The sequence below is a fragment of the Acinonyx jubatus genome, chromosome C1 (genome assembly GCF_027475565.1).
Source record: "Acinonyx jubatus isolate Ajub_Pintada_27869175 chromosome C1, VMU_Ajub_asm_v1.0, whole genome shotgun sequence".
Lineage (NCBI taxonomy): Eukaryota > Metazoa > Chordata > Mammalia > Carnivora > Felidae > Acinonyx > Acinonyx jubatus.
Window position 1 is genome coordinate 125,357,248 of NC_069381.1, and position 23,335 is coordinate 125,380,582.

At 36.2% G+C, this 23,335-nt stretch overlaps 1 protein-coding gene across 3 annotated transcripts in view; it reads right to left on the reverse strand.

Annotated features, from left to right (window-relative positions):
• DARS1 (aspartyl-tRNA synthetase 1) overlaps positions 1-23,335 on the reverse strand; it is a 62,654-nt gene that overhangs the window by 17,059 nt on the left and 22,260 nt on the right. For all 3 annotated transcript variants that reach the window (XM_027055869.2, XM_015065969.3, XM_027055871.2), the window contains 2 exons: positions 3,917-4,019; positions 847-927 (listed from right to left, as the gene is read on the reverse strand). In XM_027055869.2, coding sequence (XP_026911670.1) covers positions 847-927; positions 3,917-4,019 — 184 coding nt within the window. The remainder of the gene's footprint in view (positions 1-846; positions 928-3,916; positions 4,020-23,335) is intronic.

The following is a 23,335-nucleotide window of genomic DNA, read 5'->3' on the forward strand; positions in this document are numbered from 1 at the left end:
AGAAGCAGGGCCAGAGCGAAGCTATTGTTAAAAGAGACATGGAAAGAAGAGAAATGTGAATGAACAGAGGTCAATGCTTTCTTTACATCTCGCATCGCGTCAAAGCCTTGCCTCATTACTGGGACATGAGAAGAACTAACCACCTGTGCCTTTATTGATTCCTGGATGTTACCTGCTAGTTAAAGACTGAAGGAACAGATAAAAGCTGATGGAGTAGTGGGTCTCAAAGTACGTTCTGGGCACCACTAAATGTCCCAAAGACACTTTCAGGAGTCCATGAAATCAAACCTATTTTTCACAATGACACATCTTCACTCTGTACTGAGTTTTTCCAAAGTTTCATGATGTGTGCTTTCACAACAGAATAAATGCAGAGGCAGGTAAGAGAATTTAATTGTTGCCTATTAAGTCAGACATTATAAAGATGTGTAGACACGTAAGACAATGTCACTCTTGCCACAAAATTATTTTTTGTTTTTGAAAATATTTTTCAAAAAAGTTATTTTTGTCATTCATATAAGATTATTATACATAAATACATGATATTACTGTTATTTTTAAAGAATTAATACTGAAAAATTTCCTGTTTTAACTTCTAATACTGCAAAATACTGACAGATATACCTACGAATATAAAAGTTTGTGGGGGCAGTTATTTTTAGGAGTGTAAAGGGATCTTGAGATTAAGAAGTTTGAGAATTGTTGATGTAAAAGTAAATTTAGATAAAAAATGAAGCTCAAATCAAATCACAGATATCTTCACACAAAAGTAGAACATCAAGTTTTCAATGTTTTGTAAACTAAACATACAGAGGAAGCACAGTATTTCAAAAATATAGTTTTAACCTCTTCTCCTTCCACCTCAGGCCGAACAGCATCATCCAGCTGCAAGGGCAGGCGGGGTTCAGCCAAACTGATCACATAAATCTGAAAGTGAGAGATTACCAAAAATATCATGAAGCACACAAAACCTGTTATCTTTGCTTTAAAAAAATCTGCAGTTGACTTAAATATGAAGGTATGTTTGCATACATCTTAACTGAAACTACTTGCTAAAAATCAAACAAAGATGTACATGTTTTTTCACCTATAAAATGGGAATAATATTTCTTGTTAACATCCCTATGTTGTTGGAACAATGAGATAACACATATATTAACACTTTGTAAACACTCATATGCCTACCAATATGACAAATAAGTACTAACTGGAGTCAAGGGGCCTCAACTTAAGGCTTTGCTTTGTCACATAAAAGCTGTTGTTAGGCAAATCATTTAACCTCAGAGCTTCAATATCCTACTCTGTAAAATAAGGTCTGCAATGAGAATCAAATGGAGTAATGAATATGAAAACATTCTGCTCTTTTGTGGGAGCCATTAAACAAATGTATTATTATCACTGTTAATAGCATTTGGCATTTCTACCACTAGGACCAAAGTCAACCCAACCCTGCTGTACATCTCCTCCCTTTTCTCATTCTTTTCCCAAATATCCCTTCCTTACTTTATATCTCATTTCTTGCTGCTCTTCTGGATTGGAAGCCACCACAGAAGGTATTCTTTTATGGTGTTAAAATTCCTTTTTATTTGTTAAATTCATTCACATTAATTGTACATTTTAGCACTAAAAAGCAGTTAGGTCATAAAGAATGAGCTAGGGTTTTTTTTTGGCTACTCTTAAAAAGATGTTACCCTATTAGTTACTCCCAATTAAGCCTGGAAAACCTGTTAAAGCACAAAAGGAAAAGAGACCTTATTTAGTTAATTCAGGGAAGGAAATCATATTCTTCCAGTCAGTAGATCGCATTTAGCACTCAGCTCAGACTCTTCAAGAAAAAGTGTCAGAAGGATACTCCAGTCCTCTTTATAGTAAAATAGATTTGTCACCACGTCTATACTCAAGTTATAGTGTTTCCCTTTGATGAGTTAACAGAAACGTGATTTCCCATGCAAAGCTGGAGAATGGAACAGCTACTCCTTCTACTTTTATAACTAGTAGAAATTCACTTCATCAGGTTGTGAGTACTCTGATCCCCATAACTTCACAGTGCTGGAAGAAAGTATGTACTCACTAACTGCTGGCTGAATAAATACATAAATGATAGGAAAGAATCAGTGCTTCTTATAAGATCCTTTTTAGGATATGATACTTTATACTTTGTGAGATACTTTATAATTATTTCCATTAAAACAAAATTTGTAAGCTTTTTAGGCTTTATATTTCTCATTAACATTTATTAAGTATTGAATGCTAAATATTAGGGTATTTTAGTTTTTTAAGTTTATATTTTGAGAGAGTGAGTGCATGCATACACACAAGTAGGAGAGGGACAGAGGGAGAGAGAGAATCCCAAGCAGGCTGTGTGCTGTCAGCACAGAGCCTGATGCAGGGTTCAATCCCACAAATCCCATGATCCCTCAGATCATGACCTGAGCTGAAATCAAGAGTCAGAAGCTTAACCAGCTGAGCCACCCAGGAACCCCAGGTAACTAGAATATTTTGGAAGTACATTTACTTGCTGTATTCACTAAAAATTTTTAATTAAAATATTGAAAAAGAAGTGTTACTTGGAAGATAGGAGGTTGTTTTACTTGGTCAGCATACCTTTAGGTTGGTTTGCTTTTACTAGGTTACCTACTTCTTGGTGGGCTTAGTATGAAATGAAGCTTACACAAAGAGAACATAGTAATCTGACAAGTCAGTAATAAATATAAGATTTTTTAAGTCTTGAAGTGTTCCCATGACGACTCCAGTTAAATACAACCTAGTACTCCCAAATTAGTGTGCATGTATGAGTCTTTCTGCATCTGTCAGTCTCCCTGACTGCTCTCTTACACATGCTCACACACATACAAATACACATACAGGGGTGAGGATGGGAAGGATCTACTCCTTAAGAAAAATTTAATGATGCATATTGTAGATACAAACTAGGCCTGGACCTGAGAACTGCAGGTTCAAAACTGCAAGGTTATTTCAAAAGCACTAAATATTTTTGAGTTCACTTACAGTATTTTAGAAGTCAATGGTAATGAACACTTCTAGTTTTTTTGTCCAAGAACAAAATGAATGTGGGGTAAATCTTGTATGAAAGAAGTTATTGCTAGAATGTAAAACCAACACAGTTTTGCCTCTTTTGATTTCTCTATACTGTATATTATCAGAAATATGATGACAATAAGGAAATATAATCATTAAGAGTTAGCGTAATTAATCAACCATTAGAAGTTATTATCAGAAGAAAGTTCACAGTAAAGTAAATGCATAATAGCTTTTCAGACATGTTTTATATATTTTATATTTTTTAATATTTTTCCCCATGTGACTGTGGCAGATTGCAAAAATGGCTCCAATAATTCCTCAGGCTCCTGATTACATACCTTTTTTCAAAGATCTTGCCTTTCTTCCCATCAAGAGGTGGCATCTACTTCTCCGTCCCTTAAATCTAAGTTTTTTCATGTGACTTGCTTTGACCAATGACATATTTAGCAAATGTGATACAAGGAGAGGCTTGAAAAGTGCTTACACACTAGGGCTTTCCTCTCTTGCTGCTGGGAACCCTTCTGGCACCATGCCAAGAAGACTGGGCTAGTCTGCTGGATGAAAAAAGGCCACAGGAAGAGATGTCCCAGAAATATCAGTAGGCCCCGTTGTTGTCATGCAGAGCAGATGAGCCATCTCAGATCGATGACCCTAACTGCCAGACGTACAGAATCATGAGCAAATAAATACTTTTAAGTCCCTAAATACTGGGATGTGGTTTGTCATATAATAAAAGCTAACTGATTCAGTAATCAATTTATAAAACTCAGTATTTTACACATCAACTCTAATTAAGAACATATAGATTTGACATGATTGTAAGAACCATTTAAATCTATTTCTGTACACAATTTTATATTTTGAAAAAAGTTACCTTTTGAACATGTAACTCTACATCTTGCTGTGTACAGCTTCCAATTTTTTGATTCACTTTTCTCACAATACCTTCTACATCTACGATACTCTCTTTGTTGATGCTGTCAAAAGAAAAAATTTTCAACTTTAATCATCTCATCAGAGGTGTCAGAATTCATTTGGTGTTTCAACAGTAAAGCTGAATATATTAAACTCTTCTTTAATACAGTAAGCCACTTGAGATAAAGTCAGTCTATTTAACCTACTTACAATAAGTTATTATGTAGCACACCTTGTGAGATTCCTTGAAGAGATGATTTTCCAGATGCCATAATTTAGTTACCATTCGTAAAATACTCTGAACATAAATGGCAACAGGACTAGCACTGAATTGTGAAAAGTAGAAAAAAGTCTTTCAATTATTCATTAAAGAACATTTCCCTTCCTATAGTTGAAATTTACAAACATCAGCATTTCCTATAAGGAGAGGCATGGGCTTCAATTAATGCAATTATTGGTATGTAATGGAATTAAATAATAAAAGAAGGTAAACTGAAAGTATTTCAAGGTAATAAAAAGAAGTTAGGTTGCAGCAATTAAGCCCTCATTGCCTATAGTTTCTGACTACACACTGTCATTGGAATTATGGCAGACAGCCTATAGGATTGTGCAATCCCATTTAAGGATGTCTATATGAAGCTCAATATACATTAAATGGGTCTCCTATGCAGTTTAATTTTATAACAAACTTGAATTCTGAACATAAGACACTCAAATTCTGAAATATAAAATAGATGAGGTAGATTATTTAACTCACCGATTATTTTTTGATCTCTAGTACATAACAAAGGGAGAAAGGGTATAATCCCAAATGGTGGTTCCTCTACAAAATGTACCAGTTTTACTTTTGTGTATATTATTGTGCTGACAGAATGTATCATAATACATTTGTGGAAAAGGATTAAGATTTAACTTTCAGTTCTTGGAGAGTGATGTGGAGAACATCATGGTGGCTCAACTGGCCAAAACTATCAGTGTAAAACTACCAATTAAAACTCTTGGGGGGGGGGTAACTGGAGCTGCTGAAGTAAGGTGAAAAGAGAAGGAAGAAAAATGCAAGATAACTGGGACAGAGTGGAGTTCCTGACACAGCTGGCATAATACAAAGGGCAAACATGTATCAGGAAAATCTGTTCTGGACTCAACTGTTTATCTGCTATGTCATAAGCCCCAGTTACCTTTTATATTAACCTTTCATGGCTCAAGTTCCAACCTAGAATCCTGCAGAACAAATGACAAGAATCTAAACAAAACAAAAGAAAAAAAAAGAGAGAAAGAAAAAAAAAAAAGACAAGATTTAACTTTCACAGGAAAACTCTATTTATTCTGATAAGGAATTGGGTCCTTAGTAGTTGTAGTGCCACTTGACAAGATTCCAGAAATCCAACAATCCTTATTTTACCCATGAGAACACCACAATCCGTTTCAATGAACATTTGCTCAGGGTTGGAAAGGATCAAAATGAGAATAATAGGAGCAAAGTGGTGAAGAAAGGAAGAAAAATTTTCCTTTTTTCACTTTACCATACTGCTTAGAATCCTATTGTGTCTGATACCAACTTTAAAAAAACAAACCAACAGCATAGATATTTATTGCACTCTCTTAAGTCTCCTGCACTAGAACTAGTACCTAATTACTAGCTAAAATCTTGTGCATTGAAGAAACTCAGAATTTATTGTGGCATACTGTTAAAGGGTTTTCTAACACTGGCAATCTAGGGTCACTGAATCTTCCTTCAGTGTGATTTCCACCTAGTCACTTCTGTTTGCATGAGTAAACTTGATACAGCCTTCGTGAGAATTCTGTTGCTTATCTTACACGTCTCCATGAGGAAGGCTTTTCATTACTGATCACATTGTGCTTCACTGAGTAACCTGTCCGGCCCCAACTAGAGCTCCACTCTGCCACATTCCTGTTATGATCCTGGCCCTTTTGGGTCATCCCCTTGACTCCTTAGTCAGAAAATCTTCTTCAAGCTTACTCAAGTTAAACTACTCTCAAGATTGAGCACTAAGCTAATATCCTTTCAGAAAAAAAGCTGGGGTGTGATCAGACACTCTGCCCTACCTAACGGTCCAATTAAAGAAAACAAAATGTTCTTTCTCCCTCAAAAGTACCAGATGGCTTCTTCTATCCAGGACCTGAGACTTGTAACTAAGTCTAAGTCTACCTTTAGTACTTTATTTAATTCAGCAATATTATATGATAAAATGCTTGAAGAGCTAGAGAAAAAAATAACCACCATTTTAAGCATCATTTCTAGTACCAAACAACTCACAAAAAGGACTTCTGAAAACCTAACTTAATTCTTAAACTAGAGCCAAAGATAAACTTCTATCACAAATTAGTCTACTGAACCAATCAGAAAGAAGGTAGAATTAACCAGATACAGAGGATGCTTATAATTTTTTTTTGCCTTTCCAATCTCAGTATTGTCTTCTTATTATACCTAGCAGCTATACGCTGTTAACAGATACTCTTTAAATACTCTTTATTATTACTCTTTTGATACTAGTAACACCATTCCATGATTTTTTAAAACCTTGGATAATTTAGCCCATCCATATCTATATCCATCTAACCTTATTATTTGTAGACACGAATGAATTCAGTGTAAAATACATTAAAACAAAACAAAGAGTCAAATTTGTAGAAAACAATCAGACCAGAACTTTCTAGTCAGCATTAATAAAGAGTTATAGAGGGTTTTACGTGTATGTATGTGTATAACTAGAGTCAATGGAAGATGGATAGGAATCTTTGAATAAGCTACTGCTAGTAGAAGGATGATATTCTACTTTTAGAAAAAGTCTAATTTATATGATTTTAACTGATATTGTATGTTAAGATGGCTTAATACTTTATAGTATATACAGTATAGTTTGCTGTCATATAGAGACCCTATTAAGGTTTCAGCTTTACATTCTGAAACTAATATACCACTGTATCTTATTTTGAAAGAGGAGTATGTCTAACAGACTACTAAAAGCCTTGGGTTTTTAGAGGATATGGCAGGAAAAAAATCCATGGTGGAAAGCAGAGGAACTCCTGGGAACTATTTGATTGTAGAAGAAATGGATGAAGTAAATTAAACACATCTTTCGAAGAGCTAAGTCAGCTATTTTTATTATTATCACCACCTCCCAACACACATTACTACTGTGCTGTGTTCTGTACCTCTTCCATTTTCCAACCACCCTTCTGACCCTGCTTATAAATAGTCACTCTACAAATAAGTTAAATTAGTTATAGCCTTGATATTAAAAATACCCTAATAAGGCTATCCTGTTCATGTTATCCACTAGAAACTGCCAAAAATCAATTTAATAGTTTACTTCTTTTTAAAAAAAATTTTTTTTAATGTTTTATTTTTTATATTTGAGAGAGAGACAGAGAGCGAGTAGGGGAGGGGCAGAGAGACAGAGACAGAATCTGAAGCAGGCTCCAAGCTGTCCACACAGAGCCCAACGCGGGGCTCAAACTCACAAACCGTGAGATCATGACCTGAGCCGAAGTCGGACGCTCAACCGACTGAGCCACCCAGGCACCCCTAATAGTTTACTTCTAACTTAAATTGTTTTTAGAAAATAAAATTTTAAAGAGCATCATTCTTTATATCAAGTATTTTATAAAAATATTTTGATTGGCTATAAAGTTTTTATTTATTTTTTTTTAAACTTTTTTTTTTAACGTTTATTTATTTTTGAGACAGAGCATGAATGGGAGAGGGTCAGAGAGAGAGGGAGACACAGAATCCGAAACAGGCTCCAGGCTCTGAGCGGTCAGCACAGAGCACGACGCGGGGTTCGAACTTACGGACCGCGAGATCATGACCTGAGCCGAAGTCGGACGCTTAACCGACTGAGCCACCCAGGCGCCCCTCAAGTTTTTTTTTTAAACAAATGATACAATGTATGAATAACTCAATTATAAAACATGCAACTTCGGAGAAAAACAAACAGTACTCAGGTATCTGAAGGAATAAAATCCCATCTTTCTACCACGACTGCCATATAGTTTACTACTTAGGGCCTCACCAATAACCTCAGGGGCACTTTTATTATCTGTAGTTGTTATCAATCTTGAGTTGTTATCAATTTTCGTAACTATATTATCTGAAAAGCAACAAACTAAAATAGATGCTCATAGTAATGGCCCTGTCATTAAAAAAAAACTCAAAACTGGGGGTGCCTGGGTAGCTCAGTCAGTTAAGTGTCCGACTCTTGATTTCAGCTCAGGTGATGATCTCACAGTTCATGAGATTGAGCCCCATGTCGGGCTCTGTGCTGACAGATTCTCTCTCCCTGGGGTTCTCTCTCCCTCTCTCTCTGCCCCTCCCCCCCCAACCTTAAAAAGGAAGAATGTGTAAAAAGGACTTCAAAGATTCTGTTAAAAAATTGTTAGAACAGTTTCAGTACTTGAAGGAGGTAAGCTTCATAGTCTAAAATAATGTACTAATGAGTAATGCCTTAGTCTTCAATGTTGCCAAAACATTTTTAAAGTTCTTAGCTTATCTCTGTAGTGCACTGAATTCTTACTCTCAAGTCTTTGCTCCCCTACGGTAAGTATTCATCCACACCTTTGCCATGGCTTCAAAGTATACAGAAAGTACTTCTTTGTCTTGTGGCTTTGGGTTTGGCCATATGAGTTGGTTTATATGTCAGTAGATATGATGCCGGTAAAGGTTTGAAATGCACTTGTGTGGCTGAACTTGCCCTTTAGCATTCCTGCTTTTCTTCATAAGATCATCCCTAAAGATCATTCCTAAAAGGAAACTGAGAAACACAAGGAGCAGACCAGGACACAAACCACAGCTTCAAAACAAGCCTAGATGAGCTGAGCTTTAGCTCAAATATAAGAGCAAGAAATCAAGGTTTATTGTTGTATGCTGCCAAGTTTTTAAAAAAGTTTTTTTTTTTAATGTTTATTTTGAGAGACAGGGAGAGAGTGAGAGCATGCAAGTGGGGGAGGGGCCGGAGGGGGTGCAGAGGATCCAAAGACGGCTCTGCGCTGACAGCAGAGAGCCCCAAGTGGGGCTTGAACTTGTGAACCACGAGATCATGACCTGAGTCAGAGCTGGACACTCAACTGACTGAGCCACCCAGGTGCCCCTAAAAAAATTTTTACTGTTGGTAAAGTATACAGTACATAAAACTTACCATTGTAACCACTGTTAGGTGTTTAATTCAGTGGCACCACCACCACTATCCATTTCTAGAACTTTTTATTATCATATAACTCTGTACTCATTTAAATAATTAACTCCCCATTTACTCCACCCCTCCCCCCAAGCATAGCTACTGGTAACCTCTATTCTACTTTCTGTCTGTATGCACTTAACTACTCTAGGTACCTCAGGTATGTGGAACCATGATATCTGTCCTTTTGCGTCTGACTTATTCCACCCAGCACAGTGTTTTCAAGGTTCATCTATGTTATAGCTTGTATCAGAACTTCATTCTTTTTTAAGGCTGAATAAAATTTCATTATATGTACATAAAACATTTTATTCATACATTCCTGTGCTGATGGACATTTAGGTTGTTTTCCATTTGGGTTATTGTGAATAATGCTGTTATGAATAATAGCATACAAGTATCTGTTTGAGGCCTTGCTTTCAATTCTTTTGGGTATCTGTCTAGAAGCAGAATTGCTGGATCATATGATAATTTTATGTTTAACTTTTTGAGGAACCACCATAGTTTCCACAGCAGCAGTGCCATTTTACATTTCCACTAGCAATGCATGAGGGTTCCAATTTCTCTACATCCTCACCAACACTCATTATTTTTCTTTTTCTTTTCTTTTTTTTTTTTGATAACAGTCTTCTCAATGGGTATGAAGTGATATCATTGTGGTTTTGGTTTGCATTTCCCTGATGACTAGTGATACTGGGCATCTTTTCATGTGCTTATTGGCCATATGTATATCTTCTTTAGAGAAATGTCTATTCAAGTCCTTTGTCCATTTTGGAACTGAGCTGTTGTTATAAGTTATTGGAGTTTTTATATATTCTGGATATTAATTCTTTATTAGATATATGATTTACAAATATTTTTTCCCATTCTGTGGGTTATCTTTTCACTCTCTTGATAGTGCCCTTGGATGCACAAAATGTTTTAATTCTGATGATGTCCAATTAATCTAGCTTTTTTGTTACCTCTGCTTTTGGTGTTATACCTAAGAAATCACTGCTAAATCCAATGTCATACAGATTTTTGGCCTATGTTTTCTTCTAAGAGTTTTCTAGTTTCAGCTCTTGTATTTAGGCAGTTGATCCATTTTGAATTATTTTTATTTCTGGTGTACAGTATATATCCAGTTTGGCATATGGATATCCAGTTTTCTCAGCACCATTTGTTGAAAAGATGGTCTCTTTCCCATTAAGAAGTCTTGGTATACTTGATGAAAATCAATGGGCCATATATACCACGGTTGATTTATGGGGTCTCTCTTCTATACCATTGGGTTATGTGTCTAGCCTTATGTTAGTACTACATACGTTTGATTACTATAGTTTTGTAATAAGTTTTAAAATAAGGAAATGTAAGTCCTCCAAATTTGTTCCTTTTCAAAACTGTTTTGGCTATTCAGGGCCCTCTGAGATTCCACATGAATTTTAAGATGAATTTTTCTATTTCTGCAAACAATGTCATTGAGATTTTGACAGGGATTGCACAGAATCTGTAGATGGTTTTGGGTAGTGATATCATGCTACAAAGTTTAAGGTGGTTTGTTACATAGGAGTTTTTTTTCCAACAGCTGACTAATAATACAATCTGAAGTTTAAAAACTTACAAAATTAAAAAATATGCTTGAGGGGCGCTTGGGTGGCTCAGTGAGTTAAGCGTCCGACTTTGGCCCAGGTCACAATCTCACAGTTTGTGAGTTCAAGCCCCGCGTCAGGCTCTGTGCTGACAGCTTGGAGCCTGGAGCCTCATAGAATTCAGATTCTGTGTCTCCCTCTCTCTCTGCCCCTCTCCAGCTCATGCTTACAGTCTGTCTCTGTCAAAAATAAATAAACTTAAAAAAAAAAAATGCTTGAGTTCAAAGCTCTCATCTGATCCTAAAAAAGGGCTCTGAAGTAAGTGAAAGTTTATTTGTATTTATCACATACACACTGCAAATCTCCACTGTGTAGTATGCATTGTAAAGGGATTTAAGAGGCACCTGGATAGTTTGGTTGACTGAGCATCTGACTCTTGATTTTGGCTCAGGTCATGATCTCGTGGTTTGTTGAGATCAAGCCCTGTGTTGGGCTCCTCACTGGTGGCATGGAGCCTGCTTGGGATTCTCTCTCTCCTTCTCTCTCTGCCCCTCCCCTACTTGTGCTCTCATTCTCTCAAAATAAATAAATAAACTTAAAAAAAAAAAAGAAATTTAAAGGAAGATATACAAAATTTGACTATGAAATATTAGGGTTGATTTAATATCAAACACAGCAGAATTTATCCATTCAAGTGAATATTAAAAAAATTTGTTTTTAAATGTTAATTTTTGAGAGAGAGACAGAGTGCAAGTGGGGGAGGGACAGACAGAGAGGGAGACACAGAATTTGAAGCAGGCTCCAGGCTCTGAGCTGTCAGCACAGAGCCGGACGCAGGGCTCAAATCCACAAACCGTGAGACCATGACCTGAGCCAAAGTCGGACGCTTAACTGACTGAGCCACCCAAGTGCTCCCATTCAAGTGAATACTGAATTCTTCTTCAAAGTGACTGTTCAGGGAAAGGTTGTAGGGACTATAAACACATCTCAAAAACAGCACTGCCTACAACAATCTTAAAACAACTTATCTGGAATTACTTCTTGGTTTTGTCACATAAGTTGTTTTTTTTTGTGGGGGGCAATCTCATTTATACCTACTGTTTACTACCTGTCAGAAATGCCAAAGATCATGATAGAACTCTGGATGGGGGAAATAAGGAGACAAAATAATAATAATAATAAGTAAATAAAAGAGAGTGGCATTAGAGATGCAAGGAATAACATGTTTCAAAAAGGAGAGAGTAATATATCAACTATGGGGTTAATACAGATAGAGATTAACCTTACATACAGGATTAATACAGACAGATATAATTAATATATCAACTATTGGTTAAGTGGCTGTCTCCAAACATTTTTGGTAATTTGATGTCCTCTATCAATAAAAAAAATCTAAGGGTACATACCCCAATATGTATATATTTAATCTATCTTAAAATTATATACATGTAATCCTAAATGTAGGTTATTATACTTATACAAACGTAAATTCAAGGTAAGCCTCATAATTAGCTACAGTGAATGCAGATCCATACTTTACACAGTCTTCCCAATAATTCCCAATTTTGGAGCACAGACATCTTGCCCAATATGATTAGATTATCATTAAAAAAAAAAAAAACTGCAGAATGCAGCTGATACAAGGATCTCACTCTAAGAGTACATGTGTTAGTGTTAACATTTTCTCATTTGTGCTTATGTTTAAATTTTATCCTCAATCTGTGGTCTCCTTGGTTGAATGTTTTTTAAGCCACCTGTCCTTTTTCTGGGAGTCAGTCTATCATTTTAATACATATAAATAAATAAATATAATGCCCCCAAACCAAAATGAAGCACAATAAACTGCAATTGGTTACAATACGCCAAAGTGAACCAGAGTTAGGGTACCAGTGTTAGCTCCTTTTTGTTATTGGAATCCTGCAGTCTTGCTTCAGGGACCTCACATACTATATGCGACATGTGACCTTCTGAGATGCTATCCAAGTGACAGGCCCAGGGTTTATCTATAAATGAACTATTAGAAAAACTCAAACTCTTTCTTACTTTTTAGATAATAGAAGGAAGGAAGGGAAATAAATAGCAGCTTAATTATTTTCTTTCTCTCAATGGATAATCTTGAGCAAATCATACTGTGAAGACCACTGAGATAAGAGAACAAGAATCATAAACATTGAGAAAGGCTGTTGGGTAGGTGATTTACTGTCCATCAGTGAAAGTTTCATTTCTGTACAGTCCACAGGTGAAAAAGTATTTAACAGCACATGACTTTAGTTAAACAGACCACCATTGTGCATTTCAACCATAGAGAAATAGATCCGGGAAAGAAGTACTTTGTGTACCTCTTGTTGCTGGGTCCCAGTGTGAGGTGCTGACTCCAGCAAGTTGTCTTGGAAGAACAAAGAAGAATCACCTCCAATTCACACTCACCAACTGCCCCTCACCAGTGAAGGATGGGAAATGGCAGGGTTTGCTCTTATGTTTTAAAGTTATTTTTGAAATGCTTTTTTATACATTGCTTCAAAAACTTTTTTATTATAAAAGAATATACTTATTTATTGTTACAAATTCTAATGTTAAATAATCATTAAAATTAAGTTTAACTTTCCCATCATATACCCAACCTCTTCTTCTTATAATCATGGTTTACTACTTGGTCTATACACCTCCAAATTTTTTCTCCTTTGCAAAAAATATGCAATGCTTCATAAATTTTGTGTTGTCCTTCTATGGTAGTTTTGTTCACTTTCCTCTGTATTTTTTTTTAATGCTGAAGAAGTAAGAGTTTCATTTTTACAGCTCAAACAAAACTGATTTATATATATATAAACACCTAAAGTATTATTATTCCCACATCACTGACCAATTTCCTTTTATGTTCCAGTTCCTGTGTGAAGTGCTTTACACATATACCACTTCACTTAAACTTCCCAAAGGCCTACAAGATAGGCATTACCACCGTTTTATAGTTGAGAAAACTTATTAGACTCTGTAAGAGGTCAAGTAAGTAGCCTAAGATCACACAACAGTAAGATCATGTACTGATTACTGCACTAGAGTATTCTGTTCTGTTACAGACTCAACGAATTACACCAAATTCTACATACTCCGAATACATCATCAGCTCACTCTGAAATAATACATTCTCATTTGTAGAAGCTCACGAGCTGCCAGATTCCTTTATAGTTTATGTGAAGTCAACTGGCAATAACAGGCCCTTCACAAATAGTTTTCATATTGCCCAAGAATTGTACTATCCACTTGTAACACTGATGCATCTTAATGTCCTGCTATTATTGCCAGCCTCAGTAGAGGTTCATCAGAATCTTTGTATAAAACAATATGATGTTATTACTTAAAATTATGTTTAACTTAGAAATTAATCCTATAAACTGAGAATTTTTGATTTTAGACCTACTTTAATTTTAAAGCACTTCATTAAAGTTTTCAAAACAAATGTTGAACTAGACAAAAACAAATGTAAAAGTTCTGTTTCTCCTTCAATAGATAAGTATCTCAATCCAACAAAGAAGTATAAACAACCTATATGCAGTTTTTCAAAGAGTTGCAATCAGGGGCGCCTGGGTGGCTCAGTTGGTTAAGCATCCAACTCTTGGTTTCGGCTCAGGTCACAATCTCATGGTTGTGAAACTGAGCCCCATGTTGGAGTCCGTTCTGGGTGTGGAGCCTGCTTAAGATTCTCTCTCTCTCCCTCTTCCTCTGCCCCTACCCCACGTTTGCTCTCTCTCTCTCTCTCTCTCCAAAAATAAACAAACATAGAGTTGCAATCTACAGCAGTGTAATGACCTAGCCTACCTCCACCAACTTATCTATATGATACTCAAGGAGTACTCACATGCCCACCTCTCTCTGGGCCTCAACTATACATGATATATTCACAAACTTCCACCACAGCACCTATAGCATGTCTCTGTATGCAGTTGTTAATCTATTTTTGCCATCTCCCCAAATTAAGTTCCTTATGTGATAATGTGCCATTGTATACCCAAGCCCAGTAGGGTGCCTGGACCAGAGGAGGTACTAAATAAGTTTTCTAAACCAGTGAGATTTCCTCTGAACATTATTTGATATTTTACAGTTACAAAAGCTAATGTAACAAACTGAAATTTCAACTTACCAACTAAATAAAATACCTATTTTTAGATGAAAGATCTAGAAAGGAAAGAAAATGCACAAACTTGTATGCAGTGAGGTGACTCACAGAATGAAAAACACACTTGTGACTCACCAGCTACGAATAAATCACTTAACCACAATGACTAATATGAAGAAAAAGAAAATAAAACACCTATATGTACAACTAGCAGTCCGAAAAAGCCTTTTTTTCAGAATCCAAATATCTCTAGGCTGGGTGGGAAGAGGGGTTTTATATAAGCACAAATACCAAAATTCAATTTTTAACTTTAACCCTGCCATTCAAAATAACCGTAGCCCTTTACAGTAGTTACTATAACTTCAGCTTGAAACTTTAAACACTGTTTTACATTCACTGTAGTACTTAATAGCAGTCAATACAAAAAGGCCTCTAGGGCAACCTTTACAAACATTTTGTCTTTACAAAACTCAACCATAACTAATACAAGACTACTCTGTTCATTACTTTAAGATGGTACTAAATAAAATATAATCTTTTAAGAAAAAAAGGGATGACTTCTTGCTTCAACTTAAACACCAGCTACTAATACTAAGGTTAGAAGAGTAATGTCAACCTAAGATGGAGATCCACAAACACAGGCCTGGATAGGTATCCCATCTTCCTGCTCCAGACAAATTCATTTAAGGAACACAAACCATTTTGGATACACAATTAAGAACCTCTTCTTAAAGATCTCTAGGGAATAAGATGTGCCAACCTTCCTATGTAGCTCATTTAGTTGCTTCATTTTTATATGCATTCAACCATGAGAAAATTGATCCTTCCAACAAATTGATTAAAATAATGTGCTGAGGAGTCCTGTGGCACTTAAATCCAATTAGTGAGTCAACTTTTCAGATTAGTATATTGATGAATTGGATATTCCTAAGAAGAGATAAGTGGGGAAAGCAACTGACCTCATATTAAGTGCCAATGTTGCTCTTAAGGAATATATTCAAAAGCTAAAAACTGCTAGTGGTATAATCTAGTTGGTAAGGGAAAGATAAGCACTTCAGATTTAATATCTAAAGTAAATGCTAAGATAGTTACCTACTTAAGATATTAAAAGTGACCTCATATTTTGCCTTTTAAATGACTGGGAAACCCCAGCTGGAACTATCTGATTTGATATTTTTAATAGTGGACTCCTTGCTTTTTTCCACCTGGTATATGGCCAGAGGGAATAGAGTTAAATGTAGGGCCTCATGGAATTAACATATAAATACCATTATTTCTGCCACTTTGTTGTGTAGGAGTTCACATGTTTTAAATGTCCAGTCTCTCAGGGTAGCACACTATTCAAAACGGAAACACCTTGAGAATAAATAAACAGTCCTTAGGCACTCCTCTAGTACTAAAGATAATTGCAAGCATTTCACATATAAGATCTGATCTAAGACAGTATGAAAATTAACCAAGGATTAGAAATGGCTTTTATCTTATGGCCATATTTCTAAGCATGCTATTTTCCAAACCAAAGATTCTAGCAGAATGGGTGGTTGGCTGACTCACTAAGCTGCTACCTTTCTAAAGTGAATGCATTAGTAAAGTAAGTATTTTTGCTTTATTTATGTAAGAGTCCACCAGAATTTATTTGTTGCTGTCCATGTGCTGTTTTTAAGCATAATACAAGGCTGACAATATATTAAGCAATGGAACTCCTAGTGTTCTCCAAATTTTTCTTTTTTAATTATATTTAGAAACCAAGGGATAAAGAGGAATAAGATACTGAAGAGTTCAACAAAACAAGGAAAATAGGCAGCCTACAAACTTCTATTTTCATTATAAAGTAGAATACATTCCACTAGGCCCAGCTGAGGAATAAAAATCAACTGTTGTGCCACAAATACACAATCTACTCCTTAACCTTTGTGTTAGATTATGGGATCAGCAATCTATGGGGGGCAGGTCAAAAGAAACAAAGAGAAGGGGGAACAGTGGATAAGGATGCAGTGAGGGCAGTTCTGGGAATGGAAATGGCTCGCAGGAGATCAGAAGAGGACAGAAGAAGTAGGAGAAAACAGGGAGACTGGTAAAAAGATCAGAAGTCTTGATGAGGTCCAACAGAAGATTAAGAGACATGGGACAGGTAAAAAGATGAAAATTATGGTTAGAGAGAATGGCCACTGGAGTTTAAAATTAAGTTCTAAGGGGCAAAATCCAAGCGGCAGCCACAGAAGTGAGCTTTTGAAATAAAGCAATGATAAACTAGTGGAAGAAAAGGAATTTTAAGGCCAACGTATTCCAAACGGACACCTAAAAACATTTAGAATGAGTTGACTTAAAATGGGAGGGACAGGATACCGTCAGCCAGAAAAACAAAATGGCTTTGAGTAAAACAACCTTCAGTCTTTGGACTCTTCATGAACTCAAAAGGCTGGAACTTCTCTCCAATTTACTCAACAATGACAAACTTAGGTGATACTGCCAGCTGCCTATCCAAACCCACTCTCCTTTTCTTCATGGCAAACAGAGCCCCACCCCCGTTCAGTATCTACTCTATCTGGCAAAGTGCTCTCAGAGAAGGTGAGCGCATCACAGCTCCAGAGTGGGTCGTGTTTAGTCCCAGCCCATCCTGGGAATTTAGTCCAGATTGATGGTGTCATTTCCACATAGTGTTTCAAACTGGAAACTCTGAAGTAATTTTCCACTTCTTTCTTTTCCTCACCCCACACATCAGCAGCCATTAAACAGATAAGACCCATGTTTTTACCCACTCACTGGGCAAACATAGTTATCTCAAACTTTAAACAGTACCATCATGTTAGCTGTAATACTTGTTTTGAAATGTGAATTAATCCCAACACAACTGATATATTAGGTATCAATGTGAGCATAATGAGAAGTCTATGCTTGCCTATGTCAGATTTCATGAGTGAAAACACAAGATCAGTATGGACAACTGTACTCAGGTGAACTCAAAACACATACACCTCAAACATCTATGTTATAAGCCACGTTTGGTGGTATAATGTGCCTTCAGGTTTCAGACAGCCTTCCTTCTACCACTTCAAAATGATTTATAAACTGCAACTCTCTGACACCCATTTCCACAAAGAACAGTATATTTTTTGTAAGACAAAGTGCTGATAACAAGTCAGAGAAATCAAATACTATATGACTTCTCTTCTATGCAAAATCTAAAAACCAAAACAAATGAACAAACAGTAAATCAGACCTATAAATACAGAGAACACACTGATGGCTGCCAGAGGGGAGAGGGTGGAGGGATGGGTAAAATAAGTGAAGGAGAATGGGAGGTACAGGCTTCCAGTTACAGAATGAATAAGTCACAAGGATGAAAGAGCACAGGGAATAAAGTCAATGGTATTGTGACAGCATTGCATGGTGACAGACAATAGCTACACTGTGGTGAGCATAGCATAGAGGTGTCCAATTTCTATGCTGCATACCTGAAACTAATGCAACATCTGTGTGTCCATTATACTTCAATTAAAAAATACAATGTGACACTTATTATAGTATCATTTATGTACTTCTCAACTATTTGACATGTAACAAGCTATTCTACCTACATTTAAAAAAAATTAGGTTCTTTTTTTTATGTCACTGATGAGTTTTTGACCTTTGTGCTATTAACCCATTTTCCGCAAAACCTTGAGGTTTTTATTGCATAATTTTGCAAAGCATGGTGATTTTTAGGAAAGTATCTGTTATATTAGCAGAACAGCAGAACTGAATATTAGCACTATCTTTATAAAAAGTTAACCCTGAAGGACAACCACATGCAAATGTCCCAATATCTCCTACCTGCTGACAACAGAGCAATTTTACAAGAGGATTTTTGTTCGTACAACTGTGTAATAAAGAGCCCAGTGTGTCAAGGAACAGCATCAGTTATCCAGCCAAACTTTTCCATTTCCTTCCTGTGTTCAGAATCTCAGTAAAGGATAAATTCTTATTTTAAATTCAGAATTTATGAGGGCACCTGGGTGGCTCAGTCGGTTGAGCGACCGACTTCGGCTCAGGTCATGATCTCACAGTTTGTGAGTTTGAGCCCCGCGTTGGGCTCTGTGCAGACAACACAGAGCCTGGAGCCTGCTTCTGGTTCTGTGTCTCCCTCTCTCTCTGCCCCTCCCCCACTCATGCTCTGTCTCTGTCTCAGAAATAAATAAACATAAAAAAAATTAAAAAAAATAAATTCAGAATTTACGGTTTTATTTTCCACATCAGTTGCATTCACCACACAGTTGCTTTGTTGAGTGACTGTTTTACTTCTCACAGTGAGAGTAAGATGCTAAGAATGTGTAAGATGCACTGTGTGGCAGTGCTGATGATAAAAAAGACAAACGATTAAGCAAAAGTAGATGCAGTTATTAAATATGCCTAGTGGATTTTAGATTTCATGTTTATAATTATAGCTATCAAATATTTTCATATTGAAATTATTCAAGAAAAATAATTCTTTGCAAACATTAAACTCTTTAGTTTCTAACTACCACCCTCCCCTGCACTGTTTTTATAGCATGCTTTTTAACAATGGGGTGACTCCTTAGGAAGGCAGCTACTGCTTTATGGCAGAGGAGACAAGTTCATTAGTATTAATGATGACTAGAAAAAAACTTAATTGCTCCTTTGGAACTATTTTTAGCATTAACTTATGACTCAACATAAAAATACTTTTTTATTACTCAGTTATACTTTTAAAACCAAAATTATTATTTTTCACCAGTTTTGGTTTTCAATAACTCAGGGGCAGTATCTAAAAGTCACTGTCACCCTCAAGAAACAAAATAGTTATCTATTCTTTTATTTTTTATTAAAAAAATTTTTTTTAAGTTTACGTGAGAGAGAAAGAGAGGGTGGGGGAGGGGCAGACAAAGAGGGAGAAAGAATACCAAGCAGGCTCTGCACTGTCAGTGCAGATTCCGATGTGGGGCTTGAACTCCCCAATTGTGAGATCATGACCTGAGCCAAATGCTTAACCAAATGAGCCACCCAGGGACCCTAACAGGTATCCACTCCTTGAGAATATACCAGAATAAACTGCATACTCTAGAAAAGACTGTTAAGGGGCACCTGGGTGGCTCAGTCAGTTAAGCATCCGACTTCAGCTCAGGTCATGATCTCACAGTTTGTGAGTTCGAGCCCCACATCAGGCTCTGCACTGACAGCACAGAGTCGGCTTGGGATGCTTTCTCTCCCACTGTCTCTCTGCCCCTCTCCCACACACACTCTCTCTCTCAAAATAAATAAGCTTAAAAAAAAAATAGAGAAGATACTGTTGAGGAAAAAGCAATACTTTGAAACACAAAGCATTTCCCAGTCATCAACACATTTCAGTGACATTAAGGTTGTATTCTAAGTGTATTAAGGTTGTATTCTAAGTGAGCCATTCTAAGCTTTAGACTGGTATCATTAGGTTATCTCCGAGAAGCATGAAGACATAGGAGGAGCGTGAGCCCTAGAGTCAAGAGACCTTAGCCAAAACACCTGGTACTTTAAATTTCAATTTCCTCAACTGTAAAAATGAACAGACATAAAGAAAAAGTGTCTATACCTCATAGTGCTGCTGTGAGGATCAAGAGACAAAGTGCAAGTATGGCATTTTGCAGCTCAGAAGATAGTAATAGTTAATTATTACTGCTGCTATTGTTATATTATAAGGAATACTATTAATATTGCTGTTATTTCCCTGTACATCAGACTCTGATGTATTGCATCCCAATGAGAATAAAAATTCACGATTGCCACCGAAAAGCTTGGCAAGATAAAGAAAGGACAGTCACTATACTGAATTTTAATTACAGATTGTTTCTTAAATATTAAAAATAGTATTTCACGTGCAACGAAAGTCTAGGAGTGTGTATTAGGGTCGGGGGGGGGGCGTGGTGACTTCCTTCCATGGCCTTTCATCTAAGAAATATATGCTACCAGTTAACAGAGGTAACTGAAGAGTATACTTCTCATCATTACTCATACAATCTATTCAATATATCCAAGATAATGATGGAATGTTAACAGCATAACCTTTGTATGAACAGTGGTTTTTACCTTTTATTTCACATTATTTTAGGGACCACATATTTAACACCCTCAAAGTGCTTTTACTAGGGCGCCTGGTTGGCTTAGTAGGCTAAGCATCCAACTCTTGATTTCGGCTCAGGTCATGATCTCGTGGTTCTTGAGTTCCAGCCCTGCATGAGGCTCTGCTGCTGACAGCAGGGAGGCTGCTTGGGGTTCTCTCTCTTTCTCCTTCTCTCTGCTCCTCCTCTGCTTGTGCTCTCTCTCAAAATAAATAAACTTGAAAAAAAAATGCTTTTACCAAACCAGCCTGTCATATTAAAGGCTTAAAATATGTTAAGAATTCCTATATCTTAATATATGCTGATTGTTACTTAATAGTAATAGGGATAAACCTGGGAGTTGGTGAGTGCTAGGTGATGATCACAATTATAATTTTAGATAGTTATCAGCTCATCTTTCAAAACTATTCCCATCTTATTCCTATTACTCCCTTCTTCTCTCCCCCCAAAATCAATAATGGTGAAAAAACCCACTATTTTAAACTTTTCTTTTTGCATATTTACATATTCTTATATCAACAAACCTAAAAATCTGAATATGAAAGGCTTATAGCAAAACTGGCAACAAATTTGTTAGCTTTCTGGTTGTCAGAAATAATTTGTTGAATCTTACTAACACATTACTCAATGAGAAGTGTGCCCCACAAGATCTACATAACTACCCATATTCAAATTAATAATTTTTAAATTTTGGGAAAGGTGTAATAAAAGATTAGTTAAAAAAAAAAGGACATATAAAGTAGCTACACACTAGTTCTTTAAGTAATGCACCAACATAAAGTGCATCAATGATGTAAATTAAATATACAATTCATTGAGGCAAAGAATTCAAAATTCCCAAACATGAGAAACCATATATTTACTAGTTAACTCAAAATAGCACGCCCAAAGCATAAATTATCTAGGTAGTTTTAAAAATAACGAACTACCTTTTGATAATAAAAATCTGTATTCCAATCCTGGGGTAGGTACAACTTGGTTTATATGTCGAGTAACTTCAATTTTAATGAATTAGTACTATCACTCAGTCTCAGACTTTTATATTTCCCAGGCAAATGGAAATAAAGATGTTTATTAAAGAAGGGTCTGAGCTGTAAAGAATGGAGTAAGACTAGCATACAGAAAACAATTTATGAAATCATGTGGCTAGTTAGTGGGGAGCCAAGTTTCTGCACTCTCTGGCTCTCTATTACACCCAGCTGCCCATAGGTGCTTTGTAAAAGTTAATGGTTTAAATTATTTACTTTGTGAACACATTTGTCTTCACCAAAACCCCAAGAATAAGTTCAAAATATACATGGTAAAAAATTAAGCCACTACTCAACATGGCACAGACCAATGGTTCTCAAACTACTACGTGGGCTGTCTTTCATGGTATAAACAATGTCAGGGACTCACTTCAATCGCTTTTATCATATTACCTAAAAAACCTAAAAATATAAAAGTAGTATGGATGCTATATGCTTATAGCCCTTAACTATTTTAAGTTTAGTTTAAATTCCAGGTAGTTAACACACAGTGTAATATTAGTTTCAGGTGTACAATATAGTAATTCAACACTTCCCTACATCATTCAGTGCTCATCACAAGTACACTCCTTAATCCCCATCATCTACTTAACACACCCCCCACCCACATCCCCTTGGGTAACTATCAGTTTTCTATAGTTAAGAGTCTGTTTCTTGTGGGGCACCTGGCTGGCTTAGTCGGTACAGGAACTCTTGATCTCAGGGTTGTGAGTTCAAGCTCCCTGTTGGGCACTGGGCCTACTTTAAAAAAAAAAAAAAAGTCTGTTTCTTGGTTTGCTCCCCCTTCTCCTTTGCTTATTTATTTTGTTTCTTAAATTCCACATATGAGTGAAATTGTATGGTATCTGTCTTTCTCTGACTTATTTCCCTCTAGTTCCATCCATGTCATTGCAAATGGTGAGATTTCATTCTTTTTTTAATGGCTGAGTAATATTCCATTGTCTGTATAATATGTGTGTGTGTGTGTGTGTATACACACACACACACACACACACATATAATACACACACACGCATACCACATCTTCTCTATCCACTCATTAATTGATGGACAATTGGGCTGCTTCCATATCTTGGCTATTGTAGATAATGCTGCTATAAACATCGGAGTACATATATCCTTTGAATTAGTATTTTGTATTCTTTGGGTAAATACCTACTAATGTGATTGCCGAATCCTAGGGTAGTTCTATTTTTAACTTTCTGATGAACCTCCACACTGTTTTCCACTGTGTATAGACCTTAACTTTATTTTTATTTATTTGCGGGGGGGGGGGGGTACCAAATTACAGTCTTTGAAAGAATGGTACAAATGAAAAATGTTAAGTAGATGTTAAGAAAGATATACAACTTATAGGTAATCACAACATGGATGTACTGCTTCA